This window comes from Myxocyprinus asiaticus, chromosome 23 (genome assembly GCF_019703515.2).
Source record: "Myxocyprinus asiaticus isolate MX2 ecotype Aquarium Trade chromosome 23, UBuf_Myxa_2, whole genome shotgun sequence".
NCBI lineage: Eukaryota > Metazoa > Chordata > Actinopteri > Cypriniformes > Catostomidae > Myxocyprinus > Myxocyprinus asiaticus.
In genome coordinates, this window is record NC_059366.1 from 45,438,497 (window position 1) to 45,455,106 (window position 16,610).

General features: G+C 41.8%; 1 protein-coding gene across 1 annotated transcript in view; it reads left to right on the forward strand.

Annotated features, from left to right (window-relative positions):
• The window catches only part of LOC127414375 (DNA nucleotidylexotransferase-like), a 161,334-nt gene that overhangs the window by 42,157 nt on the left and 102,567 nt on the right, over positions 1-16,610 (forward strand). The window contains exon 8 of the mRNA XM_051652369.1: positions 15,372-15,474. Within this exon, the coding sequence (XP_051508329.1) occupies positions 15,372-15,474 (103 nt within the window). The remainder of the gene's footprint in view (positions 1-15,371; positions 15,475-16,610) is intronic.

Genomic DNA, 16,610 nt, shown 5'->3' on the forward strand with positions numbered 1-16,610 from the left:
AGTATAAAAGCTGCTTTGCTGTAACGTTTGTCCCAAATGATCCCCCAGAATGGCTGTTTAAATTAGCTCACATGTGTTTGAGCTTATTGCAGGTAACTTGAATTTATGCTGATAGATTTTCCTTCCTCAGCTGCTATTAGGAACAAACTCACTCGCCGTGTGCGGTCGGGTGAAAATCGTCAGCAAAGCGAAACACATACTGGAGGATTCTGAACATGACTGTTTTACTCAGAGAAAGATTTGCTTAAACCAGCAGGACATTTCAGCATAGCTCATTAGAAATGAAAAGAGAGCTGATCAATGACACTCCTCTCTGATCAATTAACCAGGGATATGACACTAATGTTTATAAGAAGTGTTTGCACTGGGAGCAGATATTCAAAGATGCCCGATTCACCACATGCATAAACAGCTCGTATTTATTTCCATGCCCATATTTACAAGTTACAGCATTCACACTCAGAGCATACACAGAAAAAAAAATCTTGTTTTTCAGTAAAAATATCAAAACATCTTCAAAATAAGACTTACTTGAGAAGCATCATTGCATAAAATCAAGAATTATTATTAAGACAAGCTTTTCAGAGAATACCTTGAAGTAAGTTTATTTTCCTTACCCTATTAGCAAATTGTTTAGGCCTAAAACAATACAAAATAATTTGCCAATGGGGTAATATGAATATAATTTTAAATATTTGTAATTTTAAAATGTAGTTTCTTAAGTAAGTATCTTATCTTGTTTGTCTTTCAACTAAAATATAAATTATATTTAAATGTAACTTAAGACAAGATTTTCCAGACAACATTTTAAGTTATGTTTATTTAACTACCCCATTGGCAAATAATCCTTTCTTTCTTGATTTAAGACAAAATAATTTACATATGGGGTTAGAAAAATAAATGTATTAATTTAAAAAATATTATAGATTAATTTATATATGAATAGTGTACTGTATATATGGAGTTATGATCAGCACTGATGTTGGTTAAAAAAATCTAAGTCAGTATGTATTTAATGGACTTGGACTTGTCACAGACTCGGATGCATTTTTACTCGGACTTGACTCGGACTCGAGCCTTTGGGATTCCGAGTCCAGCCGAGTCCATGACATCTGTGATGCAATGCAAAAAATTAATAAATAAATAACAAAACAGAAATTAATGAACACATCTATGTCTGCATGCAGCTGTATTAGCCCCTGAAGTCGTTGATGTAGCCATAGTTGTTTCACTGTGTTGAAGCAAACACACACACATACATACGCACGTGCACAGGCGCACTCATCAGTCAACCAATACACTTGAATGTTACTACAGAGACTACTGTGTAACATCGACTACTGAGGTGGCTGGCACGACGAAAGCATAAAGACGGGTATGTATCCAATGTAATAGAAACTAAACAAGGCAGTTTCACACAACACGGGACCTGATAACTGGTAAAATTGCATGTGGCATTTGTGCAGCCAAGACGGTGCTCGCATTACGGTTTCATCATGGTTAAAAACTTAAAATCAAGAACTTCATTGAGTCAAGTCACCCACATCATGTCTCTCAGGATAGTGAAATAAAAATATATAAAAATAGTATTAATATGGGATATTAAATCTTTTTAGGCGTAATGTATCTACACATGTAGGCTTCTGTAGTCTCTTGTGGTCCACACAGTGTTGTCAGTTTGAACTGGTCCATAATAGCTTGATGAATTAACTGTGTAACTTTTTAAATAGTCAGGGGGAAAAAGTGTAATTGCTAAAGCAGACAGCAGCTCTAAACAGATAAACAGCACCTATTTATTATTGATTGACTATTTTCAAAGCATTGACGAGCTGCTTGAAATACATTCTTTTACAGCATTTGTCCACTATTCATAACATTCAACCATGCACAATAAAATATTAGGATATTTTGGCCAGTGAAATGTTTTGTTTATCATTTAATTATAGACTATAATATAAATGTATTACTCGATGACAGAGTTTGTGTATGAAGCTAAACTTCATGTTACGAGACGAGTTTAGTTGGTTATGACGTTTTTATTTTAAATGTTTATTTGATATTATTTTATTGTAAACCACTGCTAACTTATGCACGTCTTTTTTTAGCCTATAAGGACAATTCTGTTAAATTTATAACTCAAAATTATTATTCTCCATGTTTTTGTGGTTAAAGAAGAGTTCAGTTAAATTTTCTTTGGTTGGTATTTAAAGATTTCAGACTGATTGCAGACCAACGCACACATGGACACATCAGGGATTTAGGTACACAAGCACTTTCATTTTCTTTAGTCTATGCTTGAGTGGAGGGAAAAAGCAACATATTTTGTATATTTTCTGAAAATAAGCAACTTGTGCTTGGTTAAAATTTTGCATATTATTTTATTGAAAAAGTCAGTTGAAATCCATATATATCAAATATGATACAACAGGCTTTTTAGGAATATCTCTCAATCACCATTACATTCCCTTTCATGCCCACCACAAAACAAAATCACAGAGCTTTGGAAATTCTGACATATACATTTTATAAGATATATTTAATGTGTGAACTAATATTTCTGTGTATTTTCATATATGTAGCCTGCACTGTCATTATAAATATCGCATTATCTTACATAACAAGCTATTTTGATGTCATCTTACCATAAGTTCCTGAGACCCAGAGAAAAAAGTTTGACAAATTCCCTTTTTTAAATGTCAATATAGTGTTTGGTGCATAAAATACATATGATAAAATTTGTTTATTGAAAAAGAAATATTTTTATTCATATTGTATTTGATGTCCTGAATTGAACTGTGATACATTTCAATCCATATAGACCAAGGAGAGGAAGTTGATACATGTGCAAATCTTTTTATAGTTTGTCTAATGGTACTAAAAACAGTTTAATGTCAAAAAATTAGAATTTACATAATTTAAAAATTCTTTCATATGTCAGGCTTTAAAGGGTTAATTAATCCAGCCCCTTTCTCTCCTTGTGAAACACGACATGCGTCCTCTCCTTCAGACGCTGATTCTCATTCACAAATCAAATGGTGGAATGGGGCGTATCTGTTCAATGGGTCAAACCAATGACATGCTCCTTCACACAAGTGTATCGTTTTGGCTGCTGCTGTGTAAAACTCTTGCGTGCTGATTGCACAGTCATAGGTTTTAGGGTGGCTGAGATTAATTTTAGGGGGGCGGAATCCCTCCTAAATAGGGTCTAGTAACACCTATGCTTGCCACGCTGCCATATTGCTAGGGTGTGAAACTGATGTACATCAGACAGGTTTAATTTAGCATCGCAGCTTCTAAGCTCTTCTAAACATGTTGACAGCAGCAAAATGCTGTCTCTAAATCCATGGTATTTCTGTATGATGTCAAAATAATAGCTGTCATATAATATCAAGCAAGTCTTTGATGGTTTTCCAGGAGTACTGTACTGTATGCGAACATGACACCAGTTTTGCCTTAAAGGGTTATACTATGTAAAAAAGTAATTTTAAAAACCAAGAGTGTGAAGATTATACAGTTTCCAGTAAAGTATATACTATATATATATGTTGTGACCTTATGTACTGATCTTTCAAATGTGCACTTAACAGTGTGCATCATTGTATCCTAACAGTCTGAAAAGACCACAGTATTAAAATGCAATTTTATGGCTAATATTTTTTCAGCTGTATGTATATATATATATATATATATATATATATATATATATATATATATATATATATATATATATATTACTCATGCATGTTTTTATGTTAGTAATGGCTGTTAATGCAGCTCTGTGGATGTGCTGGCACTCCCACATGTTAGCACTGAACTTTAGCACATTAGCAAGGCTTGTTGAGTTCTAATTGAACATTGTCACATTACTCGCCCACTGAATAAGCTCTTCTAAAATGACCCCGGGAGAGCTTTTCTCACTCTGCTGCTATTTGTTATAGTACCACAGACTCATGCTACCTTCAATTCATGCCAGAATGATTGTATTTATGATTTGAGCACACATGGACGCCACCACAGTGACATAATTACCAGTAGAGAAACTCACGATTTTCTTTGAGCCCCGACTTTTAAGGAGCATGCCACTTAAAAATCATGGTGGAAGCTAATTTGGTACAGATCATACAGGGTTGAAATTTTTAATTTTGTATGTACAATTAAATGTGTACTTGCATTATTTTTGTACTGTTGATGAAGAACAGGGATAAATTTTGCCAGGAAGAAAATAATCTTCATTTAGCCACTTTATGAGGTGACAGGGCTGTACTTTTCAAGTACTTTTCCCATCATTATCTTTTACAGCACTAGAGTAATTAAATACACAGATAAAAAGCTAATCTGTTCCCTTTGCTCTTCATTTTGTTGCACCAGTGCTAAAAAAAATGCCATGGTTACTTTCGTAACCACCGTTCCCTGATGGAGGGAACAAGACGTTGTGTCGATGTAGTGACACTAGAGGTCACACTTGGGAGCCCCAAACACCTCTGCTTTTTTGAAAAAAGGCCAATGAGAATTGACAAGTGGAATTTGCATGCCACTCCCCCGGACATACGGGTATAAAAGGAGCTGGTATGCAACCACTCATTCAGGTTTTGTGCTGAGGATCCGAGACCAGGTCCCGGCCAATTCAGTGGGCAGTTTAGCGTTGTGGCAAGAGGGACACAATGTCTCGTTCCCTCCATCAGGGAACGGAGGTTACGAAAGTAACCATGACGTTCCCTATCTGTCACTCACTCAACGTTGTGTCAATGTAGTGACACTAGGGGTCCCTATACAAAACGCCATGACTATCTGAACTGTGTTACGTGAACTGGCGGTGTGTGACGGGAAGACCGCTGTGTGCCTCGTAGCCAGTGCACCAGGCTGTCACGTAACCTCCCACAATGCTCTTATGAGCGTCGAAGGTCCATTAAGAACAAGTTCACTGCCCAACTATAGGGACAGGCTAGCCCAGCCGAGGTCTCTTTCCCTCTCTTTTCTCCCCAAAAAGAGTGGAATTTGTTAACTGACTGGGAGCCATAAGTGTCTGCGTCGGGGGGTGTCCCTCCCAAGGGGAAGACACCACAGAGTCCACACATATTGTGTGGAATATGTCACATGGTCTTACCGAGTCTTGTGGAGAGTTCCCATGGTAGGTCCTACCCGAAGGGAGAGGAGTTTCTACAGAGCATGGTGACCGGGGGCAGAGGGGCCTCTGCCCAAGGAAGACGCAGTTTGCCGATAGTGAAACGATTTTGCAGAAGATATCACATGGAACTTGTGGGGACTTTGGGGAACCAGCACATGTGGAGCACCTACCTCAGTACAAGGGCTCATTAGCGCACACACTGGGCCGGTCAGTGAGTTTCTCCGCAAACTCAACTGCCAGAGGGCTAAGGAGGAAATTCATCCAGGGATCACAGTCTGTGAAAACGACTGGGTGTCAAGACGTACGTCTTCACCTCAAGGGAGGGGAAAGGCACTATGTGCAAGTGGTACACCCGGCCAGCTGTCCCGGAACTTACCTACTCATGCCTGCCAATACACAGGACGAGACCGGCTCAACCCGGAGATTGTAGAACCTCGCAAAGGTGTTGGGTGTTGCCCAGCCCGCTGCTCTGCAGATGTCTGCCAAAGAGGCGCCACTGGCCAGGGCCCAGGAAGCTACCACACTCCTTGTAGAGTGTGCTCGTAACCCCGCATGTGGTGGCACATCCTGAGCCTGATATACCATCGCGATGGTGTCAATGACCCAGTGGGCGATCCTCTGTTTGGAGACAGCGTTTTCTTTCTGCTGTCCACCAAAGCAGACAAAGAGCTGCTCGGAGCTTCTAAGGCTTTGCGTGCGATCCAAATAGATGCGTAAAGCTCGCACTGGACACAGCAACGCCAAGGCTGGGTCTGCCTCCTCCTGGGGCAGCGCTTGCAGGTTCACCACCTGATCCCTAAAAGGGGTCGTGGGAACCTTGGGCACATAGCCCGGTTTGGGTCTCAGGATCACGTTTGAGTAACCCGGACTGAACTCCAGGCACGATTCGCTAATAGATCGCCTGCAGGTCCTCTACCCTTTTGATGGAAGTGAGCGCAGTCAGGAGGGCAGTCTTCAAAGAGAGTGCCTTAAGCTCAGCTGACTCCAAGGGCTCAAAGGGAGCTTTCTGTAGTCCCCGAAGGACTACAGAGAGGTCCCATGAGGGGATGAGACATGGTCTGGAGGGATTCAACCTCCTAGCACCTCAGGAACCTGATGATCAAGTTGTGCTTCCCCAAGTACTTAACATCTACTGCATCGTGATGAGCTGAAATAGCAGCTACATACACCTTCAAGGTGGAGGGGGACAGCCACCCCTCCAGCCTCTCCAGCAGGAAGGAAAGCACCGATCCGACTGCGCATCTCTGGGGGTCTTTGCGTTGGGAAGAACACCACATAGTGAACAGACACCACTTCAAAGCATACAGGCACCTCGTAGAGGGAGCCCTGGCCTGAGTGATTGTGTCTACCACCACGGGTGGTAGGCCACTTAGGTCTTCTGTGTCCCGTCCAGGGGCCAGAATTGGAGATTCCAGAGGTCTGGTCATGGTTGCCAGATGGTGCACAGTCCATGAGAAAGAAGGTCCTTCCTCAGGGGAATTTGTTGGGGGGGGGGGATCCGAGGAGCGTGAGATCTGAGAACCATGTCTGGGTGAGCCAGTAGGTTGCTACTTTGTTCGACCTACTCCTTGTCCTCCCTGACCTTGCACAGGGTCTGTGCAAGTAGGCTCACTGGGGGAAATGCATATTGTGTAGTCCAGGGGGCCAGCTGTGTGCCAGTGCATCTATACCGAGGGGTGCCTCGGTCAGGGTGTACCAAAGCGGGCAGTGGGAGGATTCCCGGGAAGCAAACAGGTCTACCTGTGCTCGACTGAATTGACTCCAAATCAGCTGGACCACCTGAGGGTGGAGTCTCAACTCTCCCCTGAGGGTAATCTGACGTGACAGTGCGTCTGCTGTGGTGTTGAGGTCGCCCGGGATGTGAGTTGCTCATAGCGACTTGAGGCACTGCTGACATGCAACGGGAGGATAGACCACCTTGATGGTTGATGTATGCTACCGTTGCTGTGTTGTCCGTCCGGACCAACACATGCTTGCCCTGGATCAATTGCCAGAACCTCCACAGGGTGAGCAGTACTGCCAACAACTCTAGGCAGTTGATGTGCCAACGCAGACCCGGGCCAGTCCAGGAGCCGGTGGCTATGTGCCCATTGCATCCGGCGACCCAGCCCGTCTTGGAGGCATCTGTTGTAACCACGACACGCCTGGAGACCTGCTCTATGGGAACCCCTGCCCATAGAAATGCATGGTCGGTCCAAGGGCTGAAGAGGCGGTGACAGATTGGCGTGATGGTCACACGATGTGTCCCACATTGCCATGCCCATCTCAGGACTCGAGTCTGAAGCCAATGCTGAAGCGGTCTCAAATACATCAACCCGAGCGGTGTGGCCGCCACTGAGGATGCCATATGCCCCAGGAGCCTCTGAAAAAGTTTCAGTGGAACCGCTGTCCTCCGTCTGAATGCCTTCAGACAGTTCAGCACCGACTGCATGCTCTCATTCGTGAGGCACTCTGTCATCGAGACTGAGTCCAACTCCAAACTGAGAAAAGAGATGCTCTGAACCGGGGAGAGCTTGCTCTTTTCCCAGTTGACCCAAAGCCCCAGTCGGCTGAGGTGCCGGAGCACGAGGTCCCTGTGTGCACACAGCAACTCTCGAGATTGAGCTAGGATTAGCCAGTCGTCGAGATAGTTGAGGATCGCAGATGCCCACTTTCCTTAGAGGGGCAAGGGCTGCCTCTGCGACCTTCATGAAGACATGAGGGGACACGGACAGGCCGAGGGGGAGGACCTTGCACTGGTATGCTGGCCTTCGAAGGCAAACCGCAGGAAGGGTCTGTGTCGAGGTAAGACCAAGACGTGGAAGTATGTGTCCTTCAGGTCTACACTCGTTAGAGTGTGTTTCTGCATCAGCATATTGGACAGGAGTCTGTGCAAAGCCCGGTTCGGTTTTGCAGGTCCAGGATTGGTCGCAACCCACCGCCTTCAGTACGATGAAGTAAGGGCTGTAGAACCCTTTCTTCATCTTGGCTGGAGGGACAGGCTCTATCGCACCCTTGCGCAGAAGGGTAGCGATCTCCGCATGCAAGGTAGCGGCGTACTCGCCCTTCACCGAGGTGAAGCAGACGGCGCTGAACCTGGGTGGGCGCCTGGCAAACTGAATCGTGTAGCTGAGTCGGACGGTCCGGGTCAGCCATCGCGACGGGTTGGAAAGTGCAAGCCATGCGCCCAAACTCCGGGCAAGGGGGACCAAGGGAATGATCATGTCGGGCGTACCGGTGGGTGGGGCCTCACGGATATGTGACCCAGGAGATGAGGGAACCATTCTTTTGTCAGGCTTTTGTGTGCCGCAGCCTCCTGGGCATGCGGCGACAAAAGATTCTCCTCCCGGCCCTCCACCGGGGGATGGAGTGGTCTGTCGACCAGCCCCAGAGAAGTGGGTCTCCTCGCCCCTGGGTCGCCCGTCTCGGGGGCGCTTTGAAGCCTTCCTCGGGTTCTCAGCGGCCGGCCGCGAGACGGGTGGCATCTGCTTCCTGCGGAGGGCTCCACGCCGGAGCCGGGCCACGGGGGTGGGCTGCAGCAGAGCAGGTGTTGTTGCTGCATGAGGACGCCCTTGGTGACGAGCAGACAGGGTGCGGGATCTTAAGCCGCGCCGTGGCAGGATGTGTTGTAAAGCCTCCGTCTGCTTCTTCACCACTGAGAACTGTTGGGCAAAGTCCTCGATGACGTCGCCAAACAGGCCAACCTGGGAAATGGGGGCGTCAAGGAACCGTGCCTTGTCCGTCTCTCACATCTCGACCAAGTTGAGCCAAAGGTGGCGCTCCTGGACCACCAGGGTGGACATCGCCTGCCCGAGAGACCGCGCTGTGACCTTCATCACCCGGAGAGCGAGGTCGGTGGCTGAGCGCAGTTCCTACATCAATCCCGGGTCAGAACTACCCTCATGCAGTTCTTTTAGCGCCTTGGCTTGGTGTACTTGCAGGAGAGCCATGGCGTGCAGGGGCGGAGGTGGTTTGTCCAGCGGCACCGCAGGCCACAGTTGTCAGGGACGACGTAAACCTACAGGCCCTGGACGGGAGCTTCGGGTGCCCGTGCCAGGTGGCGGCGCTCTGCGGACACAAATGCACCGCGAGCGCCTTATCCACCTGGGGGATCACCGAATACCCCCTGGCCGCTCCACCATTGAGGGTAGTGAGAGCGGAGGACCTGAAAGACTGGGACCGGGCAGTAAAAGGTGCTTCCCACAATCTTGTCATCTCCTCATGCACTTCCAGGAAGAAAGGAATGTGGGCATGGCCACGGCATGGCCGTGGGCGGCGCCCCGAGCCCAGGAACCAATCGTCGAGCCTCGAGGGTTCAGGGGAGAGTGAAGGGTTCCACTCTAGCTCGACGCTCGTGGCCGCCCAGGAAAGCATGTCCATCATTTCTGCGTCGGCGTGAGACTGGGTGACCGTTCCCGAAGGAGGAAGCCCAGCCAAAGCCTCTGCGTCAGACTGGATGAGCCCGCTCTCCGATGCTGCGCTCTATAACTCATCGTCTTCCCGAGCTCCGAACGAGAAGTCGAACTCGTGCTGAGACGAACCGGCAGTCTCGTGTGAGAGCCCGATCGGGGCAAGCGAGCCTGCTGGGGAATGGGAGGTCCGTGGTGGGATACCCGGCAGAAGTGGTCTCATTGATATCCCCAAATCATCCCCAGTGCTTACTGATGTAGCCTCAAACCCGTAGGTAGAAGGACCAGTTCTTACTAAAGCAAGCCACGACTGCAATGTTCCCATGGTCATGTCCTCGCAATGAGGACATGACTCATCCACAAACGATGTCTCCACGTGGGCACTGCCCAGACACGTAAGACAGCGATCGTGGCCATCAGAAGCGGAGAGATAATGACCGCAACCAGGAATAACACACAAACGGAAAGGCATCTTTAAAAAGACGTTCCGTGTGTGCCGCTCTTTTTGTGAATGAAAATATATTCTTTTAGAATATACTATTTTCGCTCTGACGAAGTGCCCAGTTGCGTTCTCTGCACTCCACGGGTGCAGAGGGGGAGAAGCCGCTGAAATGCGCCGTAAATCCAGCAGTTTTGAGGTGCGTCTTTGGAGGGAATTGAATTCAGTGCACTGAATACAACCGCTCGGCTCCGAAGAGAAAATCTGAATGAGTGGTTGCATACCAGCTCCTTTTATACCCGTATGTCCGGGAGAGTGGTATGCAAATTCCACTCGCCAATTCTCATTAGCCTTTTTTCAAAAAAGCAGAGGTGTTTGGGGCTCCCAAGACTGACCCCTAGTGTCACTACATCGACACAACGTCGAGTGAGTGACAGATAGGGAACCAAACTTTTTGTCTTTGTCAGTAAGTAAAGAAGACAGTAAAGCTGAAGTGTGTAATATTTTGTATTTTTTTCACTTCTCGCAGCTTTAAGGAATATCAGTTTGTGGCATAATGTTGATTACCACAAAAAATACTTTTGACTTGTCCCTTGTTAATAATAATTTAAAAAAATGAATCACACTTACAATGGAAGTGAATATGGTAAATCCGAAGATGCTAAAATACTCCCTGTTTGAAAAGTATTGCCACAAGATGTAAACAAAATGTGTGTTAACATGATTTTAGTGTGATCAAATTACTTAGGTTTAGCTGCATCTACTGAGTTCTATAGGGAAGACTAGATCAAAAACAAGTGTAATCCCTCTGCAAATGACTTCTCTTCTGGCTCTGAGGCCACTCCCTGTGACATGAATGTTCAAATATATTTTCTGAAGCAAATGTGTTTGATGTTTGCCTGTGCAAAACTCGCTACCACAATGCTAGGATGTTGAGGGTGGTTTCTATGCCGTTGCCAAAGCCAGCACTGCACTAGCAGACTCCAAACAACTCAATTTTGGCCGATGGTGTCAACATGTGTACTGTTTTGCTGAGATCTCGCTCTCTTTAGTCCGAGGTATGACATTTGCTGATTAAGAATGGTGGAGGGCTGACAGACATACCAAATCACCGCAACTCTCTCTCTCAATCCCTGTCATGTGGAGCTCACCGAAATAACAACAGGAGTACTACGTGTGCATAAACAATTGTAATAAAGTGATTTAGGGTGTTTTCAGACCTGAAGCTTGCTTTATTTGTTCTGAAACAGGAGCTAAAATAGGAACAGTGTTGCATTTTCTTCATGGTTCGGTTCACTTTCACAAGGTTATATTTTAAAATGGACTGAAACTGCAAAATTTCCGTTGTGGTTATTTTTATCCATCATTAGTTGCTTCTGCATTATTTCTGCATTGAAAAGTACCTGTTCTCGCAGTCACAGAGTTCTCTCTCTCCCTCTTGCGCCCGCACACTTGCACACACACACACACACACACACACACACACACACATACACACATGCAACAGAAAGAGTGAAGCCACGTTTTTATCTGTCAAAAAGTTGCTGACGCCATCCTAACTGTGTCTGTTCTGCCACTATACAAAGAGAGACGCGATCATGAAGATTAACCTATATAAAATAGCCGCCAAAAGCTATATCGGCATTTTGATGATGAATTAGTGATGAGCTGAAGTACATATTTCTCCTCTGTCCAAGTGGTCTCGGAACAATTGTTTCGGTGCAGATCCGAGTGTGATTGCTGTGTTCATATATGCCTATATGGACCGAACCAAGGGAGAAAACGCACCAGGTTCTGAAATGAATGCTTTAAACGAGCCAGGTGTTAAAAGGTCCTTAGGATGAATTCATGGAGTAACTTCACCTTGTGAAAGTGCGTGATTGTGTATTTATCCCCTGGAGGCTTGCCGAAGAACGTATATGTCCATCTGCAGCTTTCAGTGAGTAAAGAAATTCAATAGAAACAGACTGTTGTGTATCTGCATTCAGATGCCATTTTAGTGAATGAAAAAATGGCAAGAAAAATGTGTGGTGACAGAATCACTTTAAATTACAATCAGTGTTTGTGATGATATCAGAATCAGAATCAGAATCAGAATCAGAATGAGCTTTATTGCCAAGTATACTTACACATACAAGGAATTTGTCTTGGTGACAGGAGCTTCCAGTGTACAACAATACAAAAACAATACAAAAACAGCAGCAAGACATAGATAATAATAAAAAATAAAAAATAGTTATACACATACGTACAGACACACATACACATTAAGATTCCACTTGGAAAGAAACATTTTACCTACATTAAAGTGTGACATATTGACATGCAGAGAAAAATTGTGTACCCATGGCTAAATTATATAGACCACTATCCAACACTGATGTAACCATAACATCCTTAATAACCCATAGAACAGAAAAAAGTGCTTCAACATTGCGCATAACAGTCCCAACTGGTGTTCATCGCTCGGAAATCTGATGGTCCATGCATGCTCACGAGACTTTCCGCGGCACTATTGCTACCAGATTGCTCAAGTCTGGTGATTTTTACATATACTGTATATGAATATATATTATTATTATTTTTTGTATTTGTTTTTTTTTACCTTCTTTTTATTAACATAAACCGTACCATTAAACTGTACATAAATATGTTCAATAAAATAAAATAAAATTTTTTAAAATAAAATAGGCCCCAGTTAACAAGAACATCGAACCCACAACGTGAGCAAACTATCTTGTTGCTCACTCCCAGCACAGTTTAACCAACAAAACTATAATGGTACTCACCAGTAAATATTGCTTAAAAGGATAATTGTAGCAAAGTTTAAGCAGAGCTCGCCTTTAAGCGATCAGCCCTCACATAGCTTAACGTGACTCTCCGTTTTTGTCATAATTTTTAACTTTTGACAAAAATGTCCTTTAAATGATGTCATGTTTATTAATATTAGTCCATTTTACTTTGACTAAAATGGCATACAAATTTTAGTTGACAAAACTAACGTTTTAGTTGATAATAATGTGCAAAATGACAAAAATGTGTATCAAACTTTAACCGACTTAACTTTTACCAAATATTCAAATATTTTAAAAATTGTATAAACTACTTACATTTATATAAACATTTATAAAACATATTAAATATTAATATATTATATAATATGTGCATGAGAAAACTGTCCTGAAAACCTGAGCTCCTGAATAACAAAAATACTGAAGTATAAGCTACATTTATAAGTTACTCTGTTGTGAATTTCTCATTTTTAGACAGTCTGGGATAAACCAAGAGTTCAGTGATGTGCTCTTCTGTAACCTAATTACAAAATTCTGCATCCGGCTGTAAATACTTAATTCCTAAACAATGCCACCACTACATAATTCACAAGCCACATGAATTCTTAAAAAGACGAATATAGCTTGTCCTTTACGTTTTGATGAAAAGTGCAGTTTAATAGCGGACTGATGTTCCATTATATTAAGTTATGTTTATTCAGCACTTCTCTAATCTTGCATCTGCGAGCAAAAGGCAAGAAAAGTGCAAGTTCTGACTTCTGAGAGGCTCTTATCTGTTCACCGTGCCTACGCTTGAGATTCTCACTTGTACAGTCTGCTGTTAAAAGAGAGGAATTCATATTCATACACTTTTCTGCTACTCAGACTCATTTGTGTTGGCTTAAGAACATTTACAAAGGACAGCTTTTGCACATGGTCCTTTACATGAATATGCCACCTGATGCATTTAACTCTTCAGCAAGCCAATATATACAGCAAGCAAGGATTTTATCATATGTATCCTTATACAATGGTAAGACTGGGGCTATACCTTACAGGTTTTGAGTCAAAAGTCTAATTGTATAAATGCTTGTTTTCTCTCGCAGTGGTTTTGTATGTTTGTTTCAAATATCTAGTTGTCTTACTGTCTAATTATTAGAATAATTTTTGGAAATTCTATCTTCCGAACTATCATTCCTATATCATCATGTTTTGTTATGGCTGTTATGTAAAGAAATTAACACCATAAAACCACACAGGGATACATTAAGACAAGAGTCAACTTTATAATGAAGGTAAATGGTTTAACTGTGTTCTTAGGACAAGAGTATTTTTGACAAATGTCAGGCTGAGGCTAGTTATGGAAGACCAAATTTGTCTAAATAAAAAAATATATAAATACATTTTCAAATATATATATATATATATATATATATATATATATATATATATATATATATATATATATATATATATATATATATAAAATAAATGTTTACACAGAAAAAATATATATTTTCTAATTTTCAAAAGAGTATTTTATACTTTTATTTATACTTGCAAATTTTATGGAATTATTTATGTATTATTTATTTCCACATTTATGTATACAATTATTTATTTCCATATTTATTCATTTCCACATTTATTTATACATATATTTAGATCCATATTTATTTCTATTTAATTATTTCTACATATGTTTATTTATTTCCACATTTATTTATTTCTAAATATATTTATTTAGATATTTATTTCTATTTTTTTAAGCTTAATCAAACTCATAGTTCTAGCATAGGGATGTTCGAAGGGTTTCTTTGCAAATTAATTAAATCATTAGTTTGTTTGTTTGTTTTTAGGCAGCTCTGATCTTCATTCAAGTTTCCACATTTATTTATTTTTTTACCTGTTTCATTAATTGTTTTGTGTTTTATAATTGTTGAACTGTTTAAATTATTGCTAAAAAGCCATTAAATAAATACAAATATGTTGTGTAAGATGGCTAACTTCAGCTAATATTTCATATTTCAAACAAAGGTATTCTATTCTTCTCAAATCAGTGTTAAGCAACAGCAGGTTTTTATTGTGTCAACTTACCCCAAAAAGTGTGACAACACACCCAACTAGATTGTGAAATGAATCTTTGAAATATTCAGAAACTTTTTTGAAGCCAAAGATGTACAGTTTGTGTCTATGCAGAAACTACCTTGAAGTGTTCAAAAGAGTAAATAGTGTGACAACTTGCCCTGCTCTCCCCTATATATGTTGTAATATCTCCCTCTTCCCAGCATGCACCTGCCTGAACGTGGCACCTACGGGCTGTCTGTGTTTCAGTGACTCATTTTCATAATCTCCCTTCTCAGCAGTGAAACTCATAAAAAGGCCTGACAGCTCCAGCAACGACGAGCACTGTGGAGTTTAATGATACAGGGTGAATGGCTTATTAGAGAAATAGAAAAAGGCAAAGCCATTAAATGAGTCGTATGTCCCCATACTGTTACTCACAAGAGTATTGTGTATCTCATCATATGATCTGTGCCATGTCCTCCTTGAGACAGAATGGAGCGTATTATTTTGTAAAACACAGGCGACTGTGAATATGCATGTAATGTATAATATCCTAGTGCTGATTATAAATTTGTCTACAGGGCAAAAGAGTTCGGCCATGATGTGGATTTTATCATCAGAACGGCTGAGCCAGGACAAGAGGATGGACTTCTGCCCACGGTGATTAACAGATTCAAAAGTCAGGTACAAAATAACTTTTAGCTGTTTTATTTTCAGAAATATTGCAATCCATTTTTCAGTGGATAAAAGGGATGACTTTGGGTCCTCTTTTAGACAACAAACTCGACATGTTGTGGTCAATTTGGAAACTTTTTTTATGATTTCTTGGAAGAAAGAATTGTAGAGGGCAATCCTCTACTCAATATGGAAAGGATGTAGGATAGATGGATACATGGATACCTACCAAATAAATACATATAAATGGACATGAAATATTGGTTTGCGTTGAAATTATGTTATTAAGTAAGAAGAAAAGAGACCACAGAGTCTCCAGAAACAGCTGAATTCCACCTCCAGTTTGTGTCGGACAGAGGTGGGTAGAGTAGCCAAAAACTATACTCAAGTAAAAATACAATTACTTAAAATATATATATATATATATATATACTCAAGTAGACGTAAAAGTGCTAACATAAATAATTACTTGAGTAAGAGTAAGAAAGTATCCAATTAAAAGTGTACTCAAGTAGTGAGTAACTCGTTACTTTCACAAATGACATAATGGACGTTAACTCCCATATATTCCATTACATAATACACATTTAACATGTATTACAAAATTATTATTATTATTATTATTAATTGAAATTCTGTCATCATTCACCATCATGGTGTTCCAAACCCGTATGACTTTCTTTCTTCAATGCAACACAATAAGGAGATATTAGACAGAATGTTTGCCTGAGTCACTATTTACTTTCAGTGAATGTGTTATTTTTCCCTCCATATTTTGAAAGTGAATGGTGACTGAGACTGTCAGTCCCTAACATTCTGTCTAACATATTTTGGGTTCAACAGAATACAGAAGGTCACATGGGTTTGGAACAACATGAGGGTAGGGAAATGATGATGAAATATTAAATTATGGCTGAGCTACCACTTTAAAGGGGTAGTTCACCCAAACATTCTCTCATCATTTATTCACCCTCATGCCATCCCAGATGTGTATGACTTTCTTTCTTCTGCAGAACACAAAATAAGATTTTTAGAAGAATATTTCAGTTCTGTAGGTCAGTACAATGCAAATGAATGGGTGCCAACATTTTTATGCTCCAAAAAGCAAATGCAGGCACCATAAAAGTAATCCATATGACTCCAGT